Genomic DNA, 25,715 nt, shown 5'->3' with positions numbered 1-25,715 from the left:
AAGATCCTTTACTGACATGTACATTCTCAATGATATGAGAATAATGACAACATATATGATGAAATTTGAAAAGGTAAATATTTTTCTGTACTTCGTGACATTGTTTCACTAACTACATGGCATAGGAGGCTCTGTACTCAAAAACCAAATATGTGTAACCACCTGAAGAGTAGTTTGACTCTTAATAAAAAATACCATATCCAAACAGCTGGAGGGGAGGATTAAATGAGGAAGGGAAAGGTGCGGTAAGAAGCAAAAGCAAGCCAATTCTGAATACGAATTCTAATTAAATACAGAATATATTCAAGGAAAGTATGCGGTTTCTGTCGCTTCTCAGCTTTCCCATGTAAGGACGGGTTACTTCCTTACACTCAGCTCCTAGCAGCAGCAGCAGCAACTCTGGCCACAGAGGAGACACGAAGCCAGCCCCATCCATACCCTCCTACCACATCCACTCAGGCAAGTCTCTTCAGACTGCCTGCATGTACTGCTCAGGTTCAGAACAAGCTGCCACCTTCACCAAGGTGCTTCTCCTTCTCCAACATCAGACGGGCTTGCCAGAGCTAGGAACACATTTCTTTAGCAATACTTGAAGCCAGGCTTTTACATATAAGGTTATAAACCAAAGGGTTGGAAGGAAGACAGAACAAAGCACTACAACACTCCGTGCTTTGTAGCTGTTTTCCCCTAACATTTCTGCAGTACACCCTCCTGCATGAACATCCAAGGTTCGAAGTTGCCCAAAGTTTCAGGTGGTTTCATAAATAACAACGGCTCCGTCTCTTGATAGGCTCATAGATATTTGTTCAGAGTCAAGGTCACATACAGAGGCAAAGGTCCTTGCAAGCCCAGGCTTTCTGTGGGTTACTGAAGGTCACCTGCCCTCCCAGGTGCACAGGGGAGGGCCAGAGAACAGCAGACACACTTACTGATGCAATTTTCCAAGGAAAGCACCTTGGTTACCCACAGCCTGTTCCTAGTTAGTCAGCAGGCTAATAAAACCTCTACAAAGCAGGATTTACACAGGATTTTTCAAGGCTGGTGAGGGATATTGCTATACGGAGTATTTAAAAGTTAAGCACAAGCTTTTAAATGCATCACCTTCTATTTTCATACCAGCTTTCTAAGGAGGCTATTTAAAACACAGCATTTCTGAAAATGTCCTGCCAGCTGAATTCCGAGCTACTTGTTTTTATCTTCTCTTTTCTGCAGCTGATCAAGGCTCTGTATTTGTCAAAAAAAAGGAAAAACAGGAAACAATTCACCTAAGACCTGCATGCAATTACCACAAAAAAGAATCAAAGTCGAAGGACTCGAGTAATTCCCTCAAATCAGATCCCAGGCATGGTAAGCAATCAAACCTGACTTTGAGGATGAGATGTAAGTGCATAGGCGATGTGTATGAATAAGTAGGAGCAGCCCAGCCACATTTTCTTAAGCAAAAAGGTTAACAAACATATTCCCAGCTTGTGTAGGGCTGCTATAATCATTAGGCAGAATGTACAGGCATTTCCTCCACCTCCCTTTAAATAAAATGGTAAAGAATATTTAATTTTTATCATTTTGAACAGACTTAAAGTGCCCAGAATGAATGAGTAAAAGAGCTCATTTTTTCACGTTAAAAAGTAAACTGAAACAAACAAAACCCCTGGCACTGAAAAAATCAGATTTATGGTTTTGATTAAAAAAAAATTAACAATCTGCCACTTCTAAAGTCTGCTAGCTGAGAACAATCTTCCTGCTAATAGCTTACACGCTGTGAACATGGTGGTCTGGAAAAATATAAAAGCAGTTGAGTAAAACATCATCACGTGCTATTTAATGATGGCTGCTTACTGGCTTAACTCATTATGTAGCAAAGGTTAAATTCTAAGCAGGATTGCAATAATGAAAACACAAAAATAGATATTCTAGGGCAGATGCAACAATATAAATGAGCATATGAATGAATTCTGAATCAGATTTTGCAAGCTTAACAAATTAATATCTTTAAAACAGAACTTTTGGCTCTTCCCAGCATATGCCAAAATGTGATTCTACATTTAACTCGCAGTGTCACAACCCCTTGGTACTGACAATGGGTGCTTGCACTTGGCAGTTGCCGTGAAGATTAGAGTCATGAGGTGGGGGCCAAATGGGATTTTGAAGTGATGAGGTCAAATGAAAACAATTAGATGTCTTACTAAAATGTTCAGCAGCAAGACAGTTATTCATGTAGACGTTTGGCTTTACTTACTTTGCTTCAAATTAATATAACGCACTGAAACAAAAAGATGAGAGTTCGTGTCCTTTACCCCCTTTGTCCTTCTTCAGTTTCAGACATAATTTAAGGTTCTGCTGAAGGTGCAGGACAATGAAGAAGGACAGAGCACTAAAATATAATGTAGGAAACATATTTCCTCAGTAAAAAATAGAGATATTTTCAGATACGAACTGCAGTTTCAACCTCAACCCTCACACATTCACTACCTCCTCATAAAAAAGTTAACAGATACTTATATTTTATAATTGAAGTGGATTGCTTCTAATTAAGAGCATCTTTTTCTCATATCTAACCTTCTGATAGCCTATATTTCTTATCATTGAGGGGAACTTTAGGCATTTCCCTTAATACAGGTGCACTGTAGTTACTTTAAACATCAGATATATTTGCAAAAGCTTAAAGTAGCTTGCCTGAGGGAATCTATGCATAGGCTTCTGTGTGCGTCTGTTATTGAAATTCTTGTACTGCATAATAGAAAAAGTCAAGGGATAATATTACACAGCAAGGAAATAATAAAGAAAACCAAAAGACAACCTTGCTGGGTAAATGAATCTTGATGCAGAAGAAGGAAAACCTCAAGTGTAAAAATAAGGAAGAAACAGAGCAAAAGCGCAGGAGAGCCTCCAGTAACAAGTATAATGATTCAGAAGTATGACTTCACAGGCAGAAATAATCTAGTTTCTGAAAAGAGGAAAATAAGCACACATATAGGTCTTCGCATTGTACTAGTAAGCAATCTGAACTAAGGCTACAAGCCTTGTAGCACCTGTATCCCATGTGATACTGAGCTCCATCTGGTTCACAGATCCAAGCAGGTTATTTTACAAGACACTTTAAATAATCTAAAAATAAAAGAAAATTGAAGTTTACCCAACTTCTAGCTATTGACAGTTTGTACTTTACTTCTTTAAGATGCCTTCCACCCTAATGTAAGTAAAAAACTTATATGAAGAAGACACATGGAAATTCAAAGAGCACTGTCTCTGAGTTGCTCACTTAAAAACCCAGCTAGGAAAACCACTCACTATCTGGGGGACACGATGTCCACTCAACTGTTTGTCCTCCCTTCCTGTCATCTCAGCATCTGCCTCGCAGCATCAGCATCTGGCAACCAAACCACCAACTCTGTCCTCCTACGCCAGTGCACAAGAATTAGACCTCCACCCACCAGGTCAGAAAGTGGGCACAATCTGACTAGGAAGGGCTGCAATGAGCTGCACACCTACAGCTATGTCCTCATTTTATTCCCTTACACAGAAAGGTTAGGCAAATATCAGCACTCAATGACAAGGATTTCTTCACTGAAAAGGCGTTTCCCAGCCACAACTACAGAGGATATAGGCAGTTCTTCATAATAAATATTTAAAACTGATTTTTTGTCACACACTCTCTATTTACTATATAATCTCCTTCATATCCTTCTTTGTTCACGCACTTACACTGTTCATTGTTTTAATTTTCTGAGAACAAAGATATCAATAGGATTTGTTTTTGTTATTTTAAAGGTTTTCCTACTGTTTGCTATGGCTCAGAACATGCTATCACCTAGGTGGCTGAACCTTGCTGTGAAAACACACACTGTTATGGGAGGGACATTGATAGGGTGTGGCAGGACAGCCCCAAAGCTTTTCACCAATTTCTCAGATATTACTGAAGCCTGCCACAAATCTAGTGACTTACTTTTCCATCATAAAAAGCAGATCATTTTCCATTGCCAGTGAACCAGACAGGAATTACAGAGGTCATTTCTGTCAGTTACTCGGTTCCCCAGCCTGAAGATGCAAGCACCTATCTGTAAGTTAAGCTTTTCATGCAAGTCTTCACTAAGGTCTGAACATTCATCTCTGGAACCTATAGCACAATATATACCTGCTTTATCAACATGCCCCAATTTCCAATTACAGGAAAACAATGCAAAAAAAAAAAAGAAAAAAAAAAAGACGGAGAAGAGATGCAATTATTACAATTTTCTAAAATCAAGCTTTTTTTTTATAACTGGAAAAAACATTCAAACTGCACAGTGACATTTATTAGTCCCTGCAAAAATGAGATTTGTGCTACTGCTCTGCCAGAGACCTGCAAAACATCTTGCAGTTTATTATTATTATTGCCTCCGTCTTGCTGCAAAAATGTTGCAAGAGAATGATGCCTTTGTATCCCATTTTGGGATAACAGAGTTTCTCCTGTGGCAGAAGTAAAAGGGGAAAAATCCCTGCAGTCCTCAGGGACTGTATGTAGGCCTGGCAAGATGAAAAAGAGGTTCCTCCCATTTCTAAACAAACCTCATTTAAGTCCCTTCTTTTTCCTAGGAAACCAGGAAGCAATTCAGTTCTTTGTCATTTTGATAGGCAGCTGCATAATTTTCTAGTACAACCATGTGAGAGATTTGAAGACTTCCATCGATCACTTCCCAACACTTCTAATGGTTTCAAAATTCTCTCTTTCTTTGCTGTAGACGTCTAGCCCCATGGTGCCAAAGGTAAAAGTCAAACCCCAGCTGGGATCAAAATCAGCTTTCCACTTAGTGGTCCTGTAATCATAACTGGGTATTCCTCTGAGATCCCTCGTTATTGGAAACATTCGTATTAGGAGGAAAGCCCGAAGATGAGTTGTTCTGGAAAATTACTGATGGGATAGAGAGGGAATCAGAGGGGCAGTAAAGATCCACCTGGTCTCTGCAGGGCAGAAAGGTGGAAAAGGAGGGCTCTGGGCAGTCAGTTTTGGTTGCTGAGATGGAGCAGACAGGCAGAGGTATCCCCCTGCTAAAGCACACTCATCAGACTGAAGGCCAGTTGAATATAAGGATGGCACAGGGGCTAGCAAAGAAGGGTACAAAACAGATACAAAAGTAAGCTCAGCCAGCTGCTATCACCATCACCCAGGGAGAGGGGGGATGTGTGGGGGCCAACGGGGCGAGCAGCAGGCAAAGGTAACACAAGAGATGTTTACAGAATCAACTACAAAACCCCAAAACCACTCACGGTGGATAAAAATGACTAATTCCCTTATTTCCTCTCTGGCTTACATCAGCTTCCGTGTTACTGGGAAAGGAATGTGCGTTCTGTCATGTATATCCATGCTGAGATTCCAATTTCAATACAATACATAGCAATTTCTTGAATACGCACTGAATACACAGTATGACTTTGACACCAAAAAAAGACTCTGCTCAGTCTTCTAGAAAGAGAAATTATTATGACAGAAACCTGGAGAAATCTGCTGTTGTCCTGCAGTATAATACTAATGTACTGTGTAGTCTTTAAGTGCCTGATAACAATCTAATGAAACAAACTGAAATACGAAGTAAGAATGCATCAGCATGTAATGAAAATAATGTCATGAAATTAATTGCTAATTATCAATGCTCAGTAATTATTTGTATTTACACAACACATGACAAAAAATAAACAGCACCTTTTTCTAGATAACATGTAATTTAAGGTCCCACTACACCATCTGATTACAGAAGTCTGTCCCTGCAAACTTACTGTTTCTGGAGAGTAACAGCTTAACAGAAGCCTATTCTACTGAGTTTAACACAAGCCTATTCTACTGCACCAGAGGTTTTCAAGCCTTTTAGACTGTGCTTTTCTGCTGCTCTATTTGTTGTCCCCTCTGCCTGCTTCAGATTTGCACCTATTTCCACATATACGTACACTCGAATTTCTGGTTTATCAAGTTCTCCGCACTCCAGCACCTCCTCAGCATATTGATTTCTACCAGCTATCACTCACTCTTTCTCTTTAAAACAGATTTTTGAACTGCAAGCTCCAGCAAAGTCAGGCATGGCCTCTGATTTTGTTTCCAGCAACATAATATAAAATAGAAAATCTAGGGAGGTGATGCCAAACAATATCCACAAGTAACTCTGGTGAAATTAATAGAGTGTGCCTGTATCCATTTGTGTATGCACATATTTATAAGATTTGGGTTTTGTTCATTTGAGTGCTTTGGAAATAGTTTTCTGTTTATACATATGCCCATGAGAAGGAAGGCTTATGGATAAGCAAGCATATTTGTTTTATATGTTATTTAGCCATATATTATTCTTCTATTTAAGAAGTTCTTCATTAAATCAAGGACTGGAATAAATACCCAGTGGGATGATGAGCTCCTTACAGTTTGTAAGTGACTTAAACTCCACTGCCTGAAATACTTTGACATGATCTCTTCAGCCAACATTTAAAAATATATCAAAATCCCCAGTCTGTTCCATTCAATGGAAGATTAAACAAACAAAAATTTGCAAGAAATAAGTATCTGATAGCTGCAGGATGAAGTTAGTTAAAATTAAAACAGAAATAGATGCAATTTTTAATTCATCAATACCTTATTGAGAAGTATGAAATCCACTGGAAACTTTCAGTGATAACTGAGTACTGTACATTTGAGACACAGGCTAGTGCAATTATGAAATACTAAAGCAGAAGTGAGTGAGTGATATTTGATGGCTTGTACCTTAAACCAGGCAATATATGGGTTGCTCTGGTCACATTCTGGGGTTTGTTTGATAATGAGTCACTACTGCCAAAGGGGAAATGATTTGTTTCCTCTCATTATCCATAAAAGAAGGAATACATGAAATAGTAATAAGCTTACAGAGGGATGACTAATATAACCTTGAAGGCCTTCAGGTTAGAGTTTCCTCTAATTTCCACGGAGGCTTGACTCCTTCCCAAGTTGTTCTGAAATTCACAAGTTGTTCTGAAATTCACTTCTCTGATGTGTCAGAGAAGTTTAACACTTCCTGATCCTTTTGAGCTGAAGAAAATAAGTAATTTTTTCTCCCTCCTCAGTTGTTCACAGTTAGCCTTTCCTTTCTCAAATCTTCTCTCAGATGGAATACTTTCAGGTTTGCTTTCTTTCACTCCAAGTTCATTGCAATTTTTGCCATTTCTTCCCCTTAATTTTTCTGCATTTTTCAAGATTCAATTATTTAGCCCAAAGCATCATCACTACTATGCAGCAGTAACCCTACTACGCTGTCACCATTTCCAAGTGGCGCAGTAATTGCAGTTGTCTTCTACTTTTTTTTTGAGTTTGGATTCTCCAGCCACCACAAGCTGCAGCAGCCCTTCTTGCAGTGACACTGATGTATCACAGTAACAAGAAAAAAAAAAATCTCAAAGGAGCCTTAAAGGAGCCACATGCTGTGTGTACACTTAATGAGAGACAATTCCTGCTCTGAAGGCTTCAAAATGTGAATAAACTCATAGAAAACCAAGGACAGAGATGCCAGCCAGTCCATTCCCATTATAATGCAGCCTCAGTTCTTGACAAACATCTGTCCGCCTGCCTTTTATAGATCTCCAGTAACGGACAAGCTACAATTTCTCCACACATTTTCTCTCATTACACAGTTACACTATTCTCATGATGAAAAGGTTTCTCAATATCCTTCTTGATGCAGTTATCTGAAAATATAACATGCATTCTCTCTGCTTCATCACCCTTCTTGCTGGTGAAATCAGTGAACAGAAACAGGCCTGGACTGAGGATAATAAAGAATGGGGAAACAACTGCAAGCGGGTCTGGTGTGCCTGGATACTTTCTAAACTAAGCTGGGTATCAAAGCACCTCCCTGCTAGAGCTGTTATCTGAACGAACTCTTTGTGACGCTCAGTTGCTGCAGAGGACCTTGTGCTGGACCTCATTAAATGTAAACTTCACATTCACTGCAGCAATCAACAAAAGAACCAATTAATCCCAATGGAATCTGATAAAAAGGTTTATGCTTCATGAGGGCTGCAGAAGTCTGAAAAGCAAGGCCCCGCTCATATCTGACAGGCAGCAAAAGCCACCTGGGACAGGGACATGTGCAGCTGAGGAGCTGGAGCCTCTGATTGCTCTGACCAAAGGGGCTGGCTGCTGGACATGGTGCAGACAGCAGTAAAATAATAACATCCTCTTTTTAAAAATACATACCACAGTCTCTTAAATCTTATTCTTTCTGTATAACCACAACTAAAAGGAGTACCCCACCACCACTGCCATCACCTGACTTTGTATGGTCTCATCCACCATTGAGTACTTCCTGCTCTGTCTTGCAGGATAAGGCATGATATCGGCATCTGGCACCTCTGCCCTTGATCACATTAGAAAGGTTCCTAAGGACATACTAACAGAACAGTTAAACACTACTACCTGTGAAGCTGGGTCCAAGTGCCCCGTTGAAAGTTAAACATACCGCTTCCACATGAGCAGGGAAGCCAATCTCAGTTTCTCAGATTTCAAGACCCTCTTCTGAGAAGAGGTATAGGTGCAAATGCAACCCCAGTCTGTTTTGGGGTGTGGGTAAATAGGGAGAGATAAAAAGCATCACTGCTGGAGATTGTGTAGTGCTAATATCAAAAGGGAACTCCAGGCACTACTATTGTTCCTAATGTATCCACACTTAGTAATCAAGAAGCCCTGCGCAGGAAAATAGCTTTGGTTATTTTCCAGACTAACACCCTTCCCACTGACAGCGATGAGATCCTCTTAGCTGACTTTGACCTTAAAGAATTCTTACTCTCATGTCTATTATATAAATATTCACGCTTTCATAGTGTGGAGTCACTTTCCAGGAAAGTAAGTTAAAATTTGTTATCTGTCAGGCTCTACATTTTGGAACAACATTCAGCAAACTTAAGCCACATAATCGATTATCTTGGGAATAACAGAAGCCACATAATCACTGCTATAATTAGACTAATTTTAAAAGGCCTGCAAGTACAAGACTAGATTAAAACTACACATTGCTAGGAAGAAAGCACACAGAACACAAAGAAGAGACCTTCAAAATTCTCCTTTATGCTGCCTACAAACAAGTATGCTTTTGCTCCCCTTGTAAAAAGCTCATTTCTTTTTTTAAAATCTCTTTGTGAATTCTAGTGAAAGACTAATTGATGTCATGTATTAAGCTTCTTAGCAACCTGAAGGGTTTATAAAATACCTACAATGTAATTATTGAAAAGAATGCTTCAGTCTAACCACGCAGATGAACTTATCATACATATTGAAATACCTGGAACTACTCACTAAAACTTACATGTTCACCAAAAAACAAAAAAAAAAAATTAAAATATGTATGTTCTTCTGCCCCCCTGAATTTCCATTGGCTAAAATAAATTATAGAATGATTAGATAAGAGTGCATTCTGAGAGATGCCTTCATTCTCAAGTGATGGCAATGGAAGAGAGACGCTGTTGAGCGTCACTCAAGGTGACGTGTGACATTTCACAAGGTCAAGTTCTATGTTAAACACAAGTCCGAAATGGCTTCAAACATAAAACCAGATCGTTTATAATTTCTCTGTATGTTCCAAGATCACATGCAATAATGCTTCTTCAATTATTCTATTTTGTACCAAAAAGAGCGTTTAAAAAATGCACATTTTTTGACACCTATTATCAGACACCTCCTAGCAATCATACAATATCAAATGTATTTGTGAATTCAGTATAGTATTGGTTGTCATTTTAACCTCAGTTCTGATCCTTCACACAAATCTCTCAAATAGGCAGTGATGAGGGCTGGAACAGTAGCCACATTTAAATTTTTTTTTTAATCTGTCAAAAATGGATTTGTATACTAGCTTTTCAATCTCATCCATGCATTTTAATGCATGACTCAAGCCAGTGTTTTATTTTATTATATGTATCTACAGATGGTTGAGGGGAGAAAATCTAGGCATTCAAACTAGTTAATTGGTGACATTTGGAGAACTAACTACTGGCTGATTTCTTGAGTAACTCTAAAATTAACATATTTGTTTCCAAATCTTTGGGATAATTTTGTAGAAGCACACCACTGATCAAAAAAAGTGTCTGCTGTTTCTCAAGCAAACAGGTTAGTATTTAAATACACAGAAGAGCCTATGCATTTGTTCTGTGAAGGCATTTTAAAGGTATTTTTCCCGTTTTAGACTTACAAAAATGAGCTAAGAAAAGGCTATTGCCTTTCTGTAAAGAAACAGGTGACTCACAAGCTCAATTTTGAGACTAAGGTTGACTGAAATAGGAAAGAAGTGAAAGTTAGGGAAACAGGAGACGTTGCAGTTTGATCTTGTGAAAAAGCTTTAAAAATCAAAGTCTGAGTAACATTGCTTTCATCTTTAGGTCCAAGCTCTAAGCTTTTTCTGTTTATTACTTTTTAAAGAAGAGAAAACCAAAACCCCTGCAAGGTGGAAATATAATTTACCTTCATTAAAATTAAAATGGTAGTTTTGTAATCACACAACGGGAAATTTTTATGACACAAAATGATAAATTCCCCAAGGCTATAGCAAACTTTGCATGGATGCATGCTAAATCACTCAAAAAGCTTTAATATGCATATGAGAAGTTGGAGAATGTGGTTTGCCTTTTTATTTGAATTTACTGAGGGTCTTTTAAAATGGTTCCCACCAGGTGATCTGGGATAAGCAGAACAAGAAGGGAGAGCCCCGAGTTGCATGAATTTAGATCCAACAGACAACCAGAGCTCAGGTAACTCTGCAGTTTTGTGCTGGAGGCAAACCCCACAAGTTTGGAGAACCGTGACTATTCCTTAAACGTCTGGATAATTTAAAAAATTAACAAAAAAAAAGTATTCTGATTATACACCCCTAGATTTGAGATCTTGTTCCCTGTCACCTGCCCAACTGCCATGGAGGCAGGCGGTGGGACTGCTGGGGTGGAAGGCAACGTTTAACGCTGCTTAAGCAGCCAGTCCCCTTCTTCTTGGGGAAACAGCTATTAAACGACATAGAAGTATCAACTTGTTGGATGAGCTTGTGGCTGCCCTCTGGACCATACTGATGCTAATGACTAAGCTTAGGTTTTTCAAAAACACAAGGGAATTGTCCAGTTCTTTCTGTCACTTGGTAGATGTTCTAACGACCTCAGTGAAAAAACAATTATGTCTCTACCTCCTTTCGAGAATCTCACCTTAAATGTCTAAGCTGGCAAGTCCTTCACTGTGAAAGTGGTGAAAAACACTAGTCGATTTCAGTAAGGAAGTTAGTGTTAGTAGGAGCACAGAGTTTGGAAGGATGACAGCCTTTATAGTTATGTTGACTTTTCAAGGTGATCCAAGTGATCAAAACTACTAGAGACTTTCCTTTTAAAAGAAATTTTAAATTGTCAAACTTAGATCCAGGGTCAGACTTTACAAGGCTTATAAGTTCTCCCATATCTCATATAGACAATTTTTAAACAATACTACTCAGTAAAAGCAGTTCCACTTGCAAATGAAAATGAACATATAAAGTCTTAGGGTGTAGTTTTACAGTATCTGCAAATACTGTTATGCATATGATACTGCAGTATCACATAATTTTCAGTTGTAAGAAGGCACAAACAGTGCAGTAGCACCTAAAAAGAAGGCAGTAACACCTCCTTGTCTGTTATTCAAATCTCTCACTCTGTGATGATTTGAAGAGTAATCCAAAATCTTTCTCCCGGGTGTGAGGACCTCTGCAAGTAGCCTGGAGGGCTTGCTCTCCCCTGTGCCCTTTCCCTGCCCCTAGTATTTTCCTCTGTGTATTTTAAAAAAACAACTAGGACTTCTTTATTTGTCCTGTAGTTGTGAGCTTCACTCTTAAACTGCTATCAGTGGAGCAGGATGGCTCTTTAAAGAGATTGGACGTGGTCAGTCAGGGGACTGATCAGCTGCCCTTCAGCTCCTGAGACAGAGAATCAGCTCCTGTGTGAACTCCAAAGAGCCACAAAGCCAAGCTTAGACAGAGGGAGGAGCAGAGAGCATCTATTCCCCAGTGAGACTAGTAAGGATTCTCAAACCAGAAGATGGGTAGCCTAACGTTTGAAGAAAAAGGCAGTGACAACCCCCATGAGTGACTGTGAACTCCAGACACAGCCATCAGACTGCATTGCTAAAGCTCTCCCTTGGGAAACTGGCCGTATAGGGTTGACCAGAGTTACAATAATTTTTCTATTGCAGGATAATTTTCTCCACAACATTCAAACAAGGAGACATGAGGGTAGCACAACTGAACTTTATCACAAACACAGTGGGAGTTTCATCCACCTCAATAAAAACACATTCATTACAACTTGAAAATTTTATTCAGACATCGTATGCCACACTATACCAACTACATCATAGTAATTATCAAGTATGTTGAGTACCTGAATGAAAGGGAAGAGCAGTCCGACTGCAAAGTTGGAGAGCCAGTTGACTGTCCCAGCTATCATGAATGCGGCCGGCCTCTGCGACTGCTGGAAAAACTCTCCGGTGAGGACAAACGGAATCCCACCTGAAACGGTCCAACAAATCAGCAGTTTTAGTAAACTTCCTCTGCCAACAGATGTGTCTCTTGCAGAGATGAACACACTCTGTGTTGTGCACCTCAGTGACCAGTACAGCTCTACAGCTCTCTGCTCAGGTGTATGCAGGGGCTTCTGAGCCAGTAAGGTGTGATTTGTCAAAATCATGCTTTAGAGAGTGACAATTCTCTGTTTCGTGCCACCACATCTCCTGTTTTACATCCTTACAGTGATGGCAAGCAGGTAACAGAGCAGTGAATCCACATAACAACTTCCACAGTACCATGTGACAAGCTGTTTCTTAAAAAGAAGACTGCCTGTTTCTACCAAAACACGTGAAATGCTGAAAATTCAGAAATACTCCAAAATACTTTTAGACCTTTATAGTTGGAAAGATGGCTCAAAGAGATTAACGAGTATTTTTTAATAGTTATTACCCACTTCATTTTAGCAATAAAAAAGGCGAAACATTTGCTTCTTTATGAGTATACTTTTCATTGATGCTTATTTAATACATTCCCTTAGTAAACATTCTGCTGGCACTTCTGGCAAGGTCTATTTCCCCCATCAGCCAGGGACTCTGACCTCCATAATAACAACCTCAGTTGAATACCACATTTGTCACTCGTGTTTCCTTCCACTTAGGCAGTGGACTATTTTGTACAGCACTGGCATATTGCTGGCCTGACAATAGCCCCCAGGGAATAGCTGTCTAGTAGCTGAAAGTCTCAATTTATGATCTTTGGCTTCCTTCATTCCAATAGGATATTTCAATAGAAATATTTCTATTTTTATAGACTAAACCATGGATTGCATTTGCTGATTGGCTACATATTTCAGTTAATGTTGCACATTAGACATGCACCTACTTGCGGAATTATTGCACCACCGTTTGGAGAACTGTAAACCTAGTAAACATCAGCCAGGTATTTGGTATTCTGGTGCTACCAATTTCTACCTCTGGGTCCTCATGCATGCTAGTATTATCTGCCTCACCACTTAGCTTTGCAGGCAAGATCCATGTACACACATACTATGGAAGTCCCTTCTCTGTTTTAAGCATTTTAACAAGTTAGTGTGAACAATCAAAAACATATTAATAGACACACTTCCTTTCAAAAACCTCTGTAACAAATCCTGACTTCCAAAATATACATAAATTACGATAAAGACATCATCAAAGACTTATCCATCCACCAGATCTCTTTGCATATCTTTGCTTGATCTCCATGCTAATCTTTTGCACAAATCTTACTCTTGGACAGTTGTGAATACATCTCTAAATGCTTTACAGCGATGCATTGCCATGGAGCCCCTTGTGCTCAGGGGTACTGCACTTAACTGCACCAGAAGCTGTCCTATGAGCAGTATGAGGTAGGAACTTCTAAACACATAATAGGACAGGCAGATGACACACAGCATCAGACACTCCTCCATTCCAATCTTTCCGATGCAGAGATCATGAATATGTTCATAAAAGAAAGGCAACATGATGCAGCAAATGGCGATATACGTTAGCAGGCATCACTCTCCATCATCAACTAATGTGACTTTTTTGTGAGAACACATCTACAATGGTAGCAAAGGCTTCAACTGAACTTTCTATCCCAAAGACTGCCAGTATAAATTACATCAAAAAAAGTACAGAGCAAATAAATTTATTTACTCCTAGTTTATACATAGGAAACTGAGATATGGAGAGTTTAGGCCATCCAAACCACAGCTTAGTGGCTTTCTACAAGCCATATGTAGTATTTGAATTCTATGACTAAAAAAAGTGACCTCTCCCAATAGCACTTTGAACATATAGAATAAGCAGCTGAACATGTGTAACTTAAAATTGAAGCAACGTGGTCTGTCAATCCTTGGTGGCTTCCAGTGCCTATTCTGTCATACACTTGGGACTTGGGTTCAAATCCTAAGATATGGCAGGTGAAACAGCAATCACATCTGTTCTATCAGCATCTGTTTTAGGTCTCAAGTGCTACGCAAGGCAGCAGTTTGCAGGGCACTTGCACCTTGGAGAGAGGAACTGAAGGACTGGAAACACAGAAATCATGTAAGATGATTTATTTATGATCATTTATTCTGTCATGCCTTTGCTGTAGGACAATCTACAGAGGTGTTGCTGTTCTTGTCAGTATAATAAAAAATGCTGTTTGAGACCCATTTGGGAAAATACACATTGTACAAGAGAGGAAAAAAGCCAGGGGCAAAAAAAAAGACCAAAAAAAGTACAAAAGGACAGAAACATATCAGAATGCATAAATGTTAGGAAATAAAAATGCATGGGCACTATCTTGGAAAAATGTTCCTTGAAATTCAAATGTAATTTCTAGATACATATTAATCATCACTAAAATTTATTATTAGTCACACTTGCCATGAAAGCTCTTCAGTCTAATTTGGAAAATAATCAATTAATCTAGTGATGGTAAAAATAGTATTTTGCAGAGTCTAAAAAAACTCCACGAAATCAGCAGCTCCTCTGAGCTCTTTCAAATGTTCTGTAGAGGAATAGGAAAGGTGGCACAGATAGACCTTCAGACTTTCTCGTCACATAGACAAGCATCTCCATAGCATCAGAAAACAGACAAACACCAGTTTCTGTAGAGGAATGACTTAAGAGAAATTACATGGAGGAATCAAGGAGCCTGAAAAGCAATAGGTGAGTTATGTGAAAGACAGGTCAGGTCTAGAAACATGTGAAACCAAATTAAGCCAGGTCATTGCTGTATATGGCTATATACCTGGAAGAGCAGAGTTGACCTTACCAGGATGCAGAGCAGGGGATGTGAACGCCTGCCAAGCGCCATACCACTGTAAAGAACAGACTCTACAACGGAGTGAAGTGAAAAAGAAATTTGGGCAAGCTGAAGGAAAAATGTAAAGCCTTAAGACATAAACAGTGAAGGCAACTGAGATCAGCTGAACCTATAGCCCCAGAAGTTCATCCTCAGTCATTTCAAGGTGTCAGGGGTGCGCTCAAGGACCCCTTTTCTCCTGGAACTTGGTTTCTTTGAGATAGAAATTTGTGTGCATGGGGTTGAAGGAAGCTGTAGTAAGCTTTGACTGGGACAGCTGGATCCTGGCTGCAGAGATCATAACATTATTGCATCTCACCAACCATGGGTCATACTGGCCTATGTTCAAACATGGATGCTTGGAAACCACAGCCAAAAGCAACCCAACCAAACCACTGCGTTTTTTGAAACGGTCTTTAAACATTTTGTCATGGGTTTTGAAACTTTAATATGTGTTTGAATGTGGGTGAAATCATTTCACCAAAAAGCCAACTGATGCTCTTTCTCATGGGGGATGAACCTGGCATTAGCATTTCCCCTGGAAGGCTTACCACACAATTTCCAGTGAAACAGCTTTATTTTAGCTCTGATCATAACACCAAAAATGTATATTAGGATTTCCTGTAGGAGTTTTTCAGCAACGTAGCTTCTGAACATGAATTTAGAGAGGTAATGCACTGACCACAATAATTATAGTGATTCATTTCTAATACTTCGTTCTTTTCAGCATTTCAGTGAACATAATGGAAGACGCTCTTAACATACTGTAGTGTCATTAAAGCAAGACTGTTATACCTGTTAGCATGCTACATCTACTGGAAACTACAAATCTCTTATTGCAGGACTTGTGTATCAATGGGCTATTTAATGAAACTAGACTAAGCCCAAATGACACAATTAGACATGCAACAGTACTTCTGTATCTGTGTATTTCCCTCTGTAATTATTCCAGTTACACTTAGAATCAATGTCACCTGCTGGTAAACATCCAGAATCTCAAACCAATAGTCTTTTATACATGAAACTGGAATGCTAGAACAGAAATAATATCCTTGGTATACATGCTACAGATTTTCAAATATATATTTAAATTTGCACAAGTATCAACACATTTTCTTATGAAAAATTAAATACGCATATTTACTCTTTCATTTAGTAAGCAGTTACAAATAAATACTGCTTAGCAGAAGTTACTCAATTCAGTGCAAAAATCTGAATACAGAAAACATGAAAAAGGAAGGAAAATACCAAGATCCTCATTCTGTTTTTATCCAGTGTCTAACTGGGAGTTGAAGTGATGGCTATATATATGATTTATGAAATGAGACTGTTAAAAGAATAAATGCCTAATACAAATCAGGGAGCTTTACTACATTGGTAAATTGCCTCTAAAGGTGATGGAATCTTTGTGCCCTAAGAACCAGTAAAGAGAAGGGAACTAACTCTCTGAGCCAGCAGAACACACTTAAGACAAAACTGTGTTCAGGCAGTGGCTCCACAGCCAGCCATAGGGTTTCCAGCCCCACCAGAAGGACCACCAGTGGCCACACAGACCAGTGGCCTCCTGCATGACTCAGCACTCCAAATTCTGCCCATACAGGAGGGAGTCTGGAAATCCTGAGAGCCATGCTTAGGGCAAGAGCTCCCAGACTTTCCAACTCCATGCTTTGAGAGACAGAGTCTTCAATGTCAGGTGCCCTGAGAAAAGAGACAAGTACTTTGCAACAATGTTCGGTTTTGGAAAAATAAAGTCTGTGCAGCTCTAGACAACATCAAGCAAACCAGCTCTTGAGTGCAAGGCAAGGCATGTAGAGAAGACCGATATATCCTACTAGGGCTGGGAGCTAAAGCACTGTCTCAATGAAAGGCTTCAGTATTTGCAATTCAAGGGACAAAAGACAACTCTAGAGGGAAGCTATGGCAAAGATGCAGTAGAAGTGAGACAAAGATCCTGGAAAAACAACCCAATACTCTTCACTGAGATAGCAAAAGGCTGTTAGTTTCTACTCACGCCTTAGCTATTAAAAACAACCCACAAAACCCACCCCAAACAAAAAACCCCAACCAACAAATCAAAACCAAAAACGTTCCCACCAAAACCCATGGGAAAATATAGTGCAGGAGTACTGCCAGTGAGGGATGCAATGCAACTACTGAGTTTCTCCCATCTCTATGGGTCTACAGATGATAGAATAAGAATTTTGCAAAATACATATCTCAATCTCCAAAGAGGTGTTCTGTAACCTGTCAGATTATTTTAATTTTTTCTTCGTATTTGATAGAATAACACCCACCAAATAACAACATTACATAGACAGATACGATGGCTGCGTTGCCCAGCTAATCCTGTTGAGGGAACTGGGAGCAGAATGTATAATAGGGGTGTACTGAGTCACAGATTCATGGTACAAACTCTGCTATCTGTCTCCAGCTCTCCTCTGTGGGAGAACTGTTGATCTCATCTACCCCAGAATTAAACAAAACACGCACTTTGCTTGTATAAAACAGCACAGTTCATAAAGCATGTTAATTTGTACCATTTGAAGAACGTGGTCTTTTCTGCCTTAAAGGTCATTTGAATAAAGAACATTTAAAGCTAAGTCAGTCTATGGCAAACCAAAAGTGCAAACCCTAACACCAAATTAGAAAACAAATAATACAAAACCTGGCAAAACCCCAATAATACAGTAATTGGTACCTACAGTTATTAACAGTCTAGTTTTTAATACCACATTGTATGGAAAGGGTTTTTGCATTGATTAAGTGGCCTTTGGTTTAGCATTTATAAACCTCTAACTGTTACTCTAACAGCATATAGAAAGCCAGTTCTAGAGGTATTCTGAACTTTGTTGGTGCAAGGTAACCCACATGATTCAGGGTACATAAATAAACTAAGCAATGGTGCAGAACAAAAATATTGATATATTCTGTTGTAACATCATTAGTTAAAATGTTAATTCTTTGTTCTCGGGTAATTTACACTAAAATGGTTGACGTAAAACAACAAGGCTATTAGCTAATGAGGAAACCATGCAACATTCTTTCTACATCCATTTAGGTAACTATTCCTAAAGCAGATATTCCACCTAATTTTCTAATGCAAAAGACATAATACCCTTCTCTGAACCATCTGATAATTTCTTTTTCAGTGAAATTCTCCCCCTCTTGAATAATAATTAGTGCATTTTCCTATAATTTTTAGTTCCATAAGGCAGTGCTCTCAAGCAGAATTTTATAAGCAGTCATTTACTGACTGAATAATTTTTCTCCAAAAATTTGTTTAATGAAGGCAAAATACTTACTACATAACTGATGAACCCAAATAATTTCAGTACTTTTAAAGTACCATTCTTTACACCAGTTATAACAACTCCTTTTAAATACAGCTGTTTCCTGAAAGACTGAGTAATACCTTTTATTTTTAGCAGCTTGTCCTTTTTTGCTTTATTTATTGTAATAGAAACCATCAGTCCAGACACAGGCCATTCTGCCAACTGCTGTACAAATCCGACACATCTTTTTTTGGTGTTTTGGTAACACTTTCAATCTGTTGGGGTATTTTGTGATTTTTTTTTTTTTTTTTGTTACTGCTGTTTGATTTTTTTTTTGTGTTGGCTTTTTTTTTAAAAAAACCCTGAACATCAACTTTAAATTTCTACTGCGGTACTTAGCAATATTTCTTTTTGCTTCACCATTATAATGCTGCATAACTACTGAAGAATAAAATACAACTAAAAAATACACTCAAGTTTTAACTACATGTAAATAGTCTTTTTAACATTTCTTCTATATTTTCAGACTCACTTTATCATATCAGAACCCTAATTATAGCCCAACTTTTTGTTCTTCTATTTGAACATGAAGAAAAAATTTCTTTACTGAGCTATGACTAAGAGTCTTTATGATACAATTAATTTTATAATTATTCTCAGTAACAGTGATGATCAGACACTGATTAACATCACTTCTGTTAAAATTACATTATCAAAACCAATTATCTCAATGATGAGAGAGTTTTTACTTTAATAAAAGAACAGAAGTGTCCCTTACATTTTCATCCACTATACAGATGGCAGTATCGTGGAAATACCTGAATTAGACTCACAGTCCTCGGTAAGTGAAATATTCATACAGTCACATCACTATGACAGGACTGAAAACAGAAAAAAACCCAACCCCTATCTAGTCTAGCCTTATTGCTTCTACAGTAATCTTCTGAGAGAAATATGAAGTCATCAGACACGATTTCCCTGTTAGGAATTCAGGTTGACAGCCCATTAGCACAAAATGCTGCTGGTTGTGAACCTATGCAAGCTAAAACAGTTGTGAAAACTCAGTGTGGCACGTCAGGCTTTCCTCATGAAATACTTTAAGAAACAAATTAATCATAGTAGTGGTGCACGATTATGTCATTATATAGCTGCATTCATCCTGAAAGACTCGAGGAGTAAAAATAGTGGACCAAATTTTCAGAGAAGCTGGAACAGAAGAGTCTCTCCCTGTCCCCCTTCTCCTGTTTAAGATGGGTAACAGACCACATCTTCACTGTTTATGATTTCTGGAAACTTCTGAAGTCTTTAGGACATGGGGCATCAAATACCAGTAATTAAAGAATTTGGCTGCTGCTCCAGGATAGCAGACAGGGTATGGACAGCAATAGATATAGAACTAATGAATGTAGGACAATAAAAATATTTTATTTTCCTTACTGCGGCAGAAAACCAAAACCAATACAGCAAGCAGCAGTACCTGTTTGCTACAAAACAGAAAGGAAAATTAAGAGAGAGCCAGAAAGCGCCCTTTAACTAGAAGTACCAGCTTGAAGAAAAATAGTAACAGTCTTGCTGTGATAAAAGATATAAACCTTCTTTCTGATGAATTTAGAAAGAAGTCACCAAAGCCACAACTGAGTGTTCCCAAAAAAGTGAAGTTTCCAGAGCAGGGCAGATAACATCCGGAGATTCAAAGGAAACAACTGCTTACTCAGTCAAACTGACACCATCACCTACCCTTGTACACGCAACTGCCCTTCTGACCTATTTTTTCTGCTGAAGGCTTCTTATTGCTGTTTCTTTAGCTTTCTATGTAGTAGGCTGGCTATCAAGAAACATAGTCTAGACCCTAGAGCAACATTAATTGCAGCATAAAACTAGTAAACATTTGTATCTAAATGCTAGCAGTGGAGCTTAGCCAAAAATAGATGAGATGAACTTAGAACTTTGCTTTGCTGTGCATTGTGCCTGGGCACAAGGAAAATAAAATATTTTTATTGTCTTACATTCATTAGTTCTACATCTACTGTGCCATATATTTGTTAGTTTGCACTTTTGTAAGTAAAAATATTTTATATCAATTAACAGAAGAAACAGTATTGTTTTTACTGGGCTTTCTATCTCCAGTCCCCATTAATCCGAACAATGTACCTAAGTCACTTACACAGCTTTTGAATAAATCAATTTTTCACAGGTACATCAAGCTCTAAAACACATGGGTTTTTAGACACATGCATTTTTCCAGCAGTAAATTTCTTAAGTGTTTGAGTTGTGAGCCATCAGCAAGTAACTAATGGTCATTCAGGAAAACATGCTAGTTCAGTAAGAGGAGTGCTCTCAAGTGCCAAAGCTTTCACATTTTGAAAGCTTTGATTAAGATAATTTCCAAAATCAATACATTTTGGAATAAAATAGGATAAAGGATAATAGAATAAAAGAGATAAAGTTCAGAAGTTTTCCTGCTGTTAAGAACTCCATGTGTCATCTCCAGCAATTCCTTTATCCATCAGATATGGTTAACTTTCAGATACTAGGGGTTCATTCTTCTTTAGAACTTCCACTAATTATAAAGAATTTAAATAAGTTCTGTAACAGAACTGTTAAAAAGATGCACATTTACTCGATGCTGCTCTTTAAAGAGAGAAGTATTCAAGCAAAACATAAAACAGGTATTAATACCAAAATACATGCTGAGTGACACTGTATTTAATATATTCAAGGGGCATTATATCTTCCCCTCAAAAAATTCAATGAAGACATAGCCAGATTGAAAATAAATCTGGTTTTATTTCTTAACATCCCCAAAACTGAGTTTGTTCACTGAAAGGCAACCAGAAAAGAAATTCTCATGTGAAGCCCTTAAACTTCCCACCCTTTCATCTTCCTGACTTAATAGAAGTAGTTGAAAACACTCCCACCCCCAAGTGTAGGCAGGAGCTTTTTCCACTGCTAGAGAAAACCAGAAAAGGAAAGGTAAATCAGATCTGCTGCTGCTGTGCTTCACAGCCCACATAAATTACAGCAATGGCATTAACATGGCAGGCTGCGATGGCTGGCAGCTGGGAGGCTAAAATGCCAGCCCTAAAGCTACTTGTGTTGGATGGATGGCACTCTGCAGCCATGGAGTGGCACAATGAGGCAGGGGATGGGCCCTGAGATCCCTCAGCAAATCTTCAACTGAGATTGGTACGTATTGCATAATAATTACATATCTCCAGGTTATTAGGAGTTTCTGAACTGAACTGTCACTCACATTTGGAATATTTAACTGCTTCTAGTGCAGAACGTTTTAATTCTACTGTTGTGCCCACAAAAGCCTTATAACTATCAACAAACCAAACCTTTTCTTAAATACCTGGGAAAACAAAAGGTTATTTCTGCACAAATACTCTCCACCCCTAATACAGGAACTATTTGACGTTATCAAAGGATGTGTATCTGCTGGAAAGACTGTGAAGGCTTCTAGTTTACCGAATAAAAGAAATTTTGAAAATTAACCTCAACTTTCAAATCTACGACTTTTTAATTAAATATACAATAACATGGGTTTATTTGTTTCTTTTTAATTTCATTACACCTTTCTAGTATAAAAAGGTTTTTTCCATTCAAGCAAGCTCTAAACTTTCTCGAAGTGGTCTAAAAGAAAATGGACTAAAATAATGCCTCTGTGGGAGGCCACGAGCGTTAGAAATTCTTACAACCCACTCTAAGTGGAGGAGCTAAAGCAACATCACACAAACCTTCTGGAAATGCCTATTTCAGGCAATAATACTGACGCTGCTTTTCATTTCAGTACTTTTATGTCTAACGTGTGCTATCACACCTTTGTGTTCCACACCCAAGAGAAGATTCTTTTTCCCTGATGGCATTTCAGATGGAACAAACCTCATGACTTTCAAAGTGACCCTTTATCACGACTGCTCTGCTGTCAATACAACTGCACGTTGGCATTCAGAGTAAGAGCACAGACTGATTTAAACTTTAAATATCAAAGTATCTTTAATACACCTCGGGGCACAGCAATGATTTGCTCTAAGTTTTCTTTTGTTTTCTTCATAATGTCAATTTAACACATGCTGAATATACCACTATTGTGTTTCTATTTTATCTGTTCAGCTGTGCCAGGAAAGACTGCACTCACATTCCATAAACTTATGACAAGTATTATAAAACTCAATTACATGAGAAAGCTCTCAAAAAAGAGACAAAAAGTGAAACATTTTTTTGAAATGGTCTGGTTTGTTTATGTTTCTCAGCTGTGTCTGCAAATGCAATCACTATAAAAAGCAACAGCCAAAAAAATTAAGATTTCACTACTGTAAAATTACTATTTTTTAAATTCCATGAGAGTGTGAATTTTATTGATTTCCCTTTTCTGTGATGAGAGCATGACTGGAAATACACCACTGATCTCATTTTGTCATCCTTATGCATACTGAATAGGAACTTAATTTAAAAGTAGGAATCCAAGCAAAATCACACAGATTCATGTTTGATCCTGTTGACACTAAATCCAGCCTTACACAACCTCTGCTGAAGTCAGCAGGACTTCTGAACGCATGTGCTACTTATCCACAGAAATATCTACATGATTTAGGACCAGAGTAACTCCTTTTAAGATGTGGCACAACATATGACAGTAAAGTCAGATGCCCTGACGCCACTGTATAAGGACTAACCAGAGATTCCTGCTTTCTTCTCACTGTAGCGCCACTGATTTAAAAACAGCAGCTATTGATGTAAATTAAGTCAGGGGCTGCATGCTTTACATAATGACCGGCTAGAACGTGCTCATCTTTGCAGACGTGTGGGCTTTTTGACAAATGGAAGCAAAGAAAGACTTTATACAGAGGATCAAGCATCTCATTTAGAGACAAAGGAAGAACACAGGACTTGGAGAAAAAGGAACTCAGGATCAGATTGGATCATCCAGTTCAAATCCTATCCTCAGCTGTTTCAGGCAGTTTCCGTTGAAAAGCTGATACAGAACTATGCTATTCTAATTTCTTCTATTCTAAATTTCTTCATGGATAGCCAGCACCTAAGTTTGGGTCTTTGTTGTTATTTTCTGCAGTAACATTTGCCTTCAGCTTATTCTCCTTTCTCAGTGTTATTTTCCCTTTTGTCCATGTATTTAGAAACAGAAAACACATTCTCAGTCTTCTTTGTTAGACACTATAAAGTTATTCAGTATCTCTTCACCTTCACAGTAGCCCTTCTTTGCAGCCTTCCTGTGCAAACTCCTGCATGAGCAGTTTTGTGCTGCAACATTCAGCTTTAAGTCATCATCTCAAAAATTATGACAGGACATGTGATAACACAATGAGCATTTTTCACATTACAATACAGAGAGACAATGCATGACAATATGATGCATTAGGTCTCTAAGAAAATATGTAAAAGAATGTGTATATAGAGTGTTAATATAAAACAATCTTTCAAATGACTTAGCTAAAATATAAACAGCTGTGGAGAAGTCTTCCATGTGGTATTTACAGATATCATTCTTATATTCTCCCTTAGCTAACCGGCATTTTCAGACATACTCAAATCCTCACCCTGTTCCTGAATTTCTAAGACTCTTTTTCTCTCCAACTGCATGCAGTAATATACATCCTATTACCAGAAATGGGTAAAATGTGAAAGACAAAGTGAGATTTCAATGAAATTGCTAATCTCAAATTTGAAGTGCCACTAAAATAACGTAAATTTCCAGCACAAAGATGCCTTGAGTAATCATAATCAGGCAATGGATATCAAAGCATCTCCTCAGATTTCTGGAACTTCCCCTAGTGTTTCTGCTTGTTGTAATAAAAGCTGACTTTTTTCTTGCAGTGGACTCCAAGGATCTTCTGGGAAATGTCCAATGGAAGAAAGAATGTTACCGTGCACCTGCCTGTGCACGTGTGTGGCTGACCTCCCTTTCAGCTACAGTGGCCGAAGGAAGGACCACACACTTGTGCTACACAAACACCTTTTACAGATCTTACTGCAACAATAGGGTCTTGGGTTATTGCTATTTATTCCCAATGGTAAAGTAAGGCCAGTACTCCAGTTCACTGTGTTTCTAGAGACACCAAATTTGCAAAGATTTGATCTGAAAGAGAAAATACTTTTTCAATTTCTGAAAGAAGGCGATAAAGGAAGGATTTCTTCAAAGCTAGGTATATTATTAAAACAGTTCACCTCCTCTCACCCTTTCATTTAAAGACAGGCAACACACCTAACCTCCCCCCACCACGGTTTCCTTTCCCTCCTCTGCAGCATTGCCTTCTCCATTTATCAAAACTGGACAGAAAGGCGTTACACCTAAACAGAATATTCTTCTAAGGAAGAAGTATCAATAAATCTCTTCATAGAAAGATAATGCATGGAAATGGTTTATGCCAAGTTTCCAAAGTTCTCAAAGTCTGACTGTATTTTTGTCATGCTTATTTCCATTGGGAAGGTTATCTGGAAGTCCATGCCAACATTGCTGTAATCCTCAATTAATCAGTTAATTAGGTTTTTTCCCCACATGTTCCACCATCTGGGGTGAATCTCTTGACACATGGCAGAAAAGCCGTTCTCTGGTTGAGAGAATGAACATGTAATTGTTTTATACAAATTGGAAAAGCATCAAAAGCAAAGACGGCAAACCCTCATCCCAAAACACACGATAGACTCCCTGACAAGTGGAGGTCACATCCCTGCAAGCAAATAAGGAAACTGGATGGCACACATTCTGGGTCAGTTGTTTTTGTTGGGTTTTGTTTTGTTTTGTTTTCCAAACTATTTGGCTGGTAGATAAAAGGGGCCAATCTCCCAGCAGCTTTATAAAACTGTCTCAAATCACCCAATGCACACACATGCATATAGATATTTTTCAACTCACCCAGCAAAATCAAAAATCACTTGTTTGCACAGCAACTGTTACAAAGGCACAATGAGTGGACTGGGAATTCAAGTAAACAGATAGAAATAAGCAGAACCTACATTTTTTCTGTTTGACTCAGATTTTAGCATGGTTTTGCAGAAAGACACATCAATGCTGCAAAAACAGGCCAGAGTTCAATGTCCACAAAGAGGCAGCCACACAGGTTTAATTGAGAACATGGAGACAACTGCTTTTAGCTTTTCCTTCTTCCTT

The 25,715-nt window shown here is 38.5% G+C and overlaps 1 protein-coding gene across 2 annotated transcripts in view; it reads right to left on the bottom strand.

The window, feature by feature from the left end:
- The window catches only part of SLC2A9 (solute carrier family 2 member 9), a 106,616-nt gene that overhangs the window by 3,604 nt on the left and 77,297 nt on the right, over positions 1-25,715 (bottom strand). For both annotated transcript variants that reach the window (XM_086463700.1, XM_086463701.1), the window contains one exon: positions 12,373-12,500. In XM_086463700.1, the coding sequence (XP_086319826.1) occupies positions 12,373-12,500 (128 nt within the window). The remainder of the gene's footprint in view (positions 1-12,372; positions 12,501-25,715) is intronic.

This window comes from Leptosomus discolor, chromosome 4 (genome assembly GCF_034619465.1).
Source record: "Leptosomus discolor isolate bLepDis1 chromosome 4, bLepDis1.hap2, whole genome shotgun sequence".
Classification (NCBI taxonomy): domain Eukaryota; kingdom Metazoa; phylum Chordata; class Aves; order Leptosomiformes; family Leptosomidae; genus Leptosomus; species Leptosomus discolor.
The sequence above is the reverse complement of the archived record's forward strand: the minus strand, read 5'-3'. Positions and strand labels throughout refer to the sequence as shown.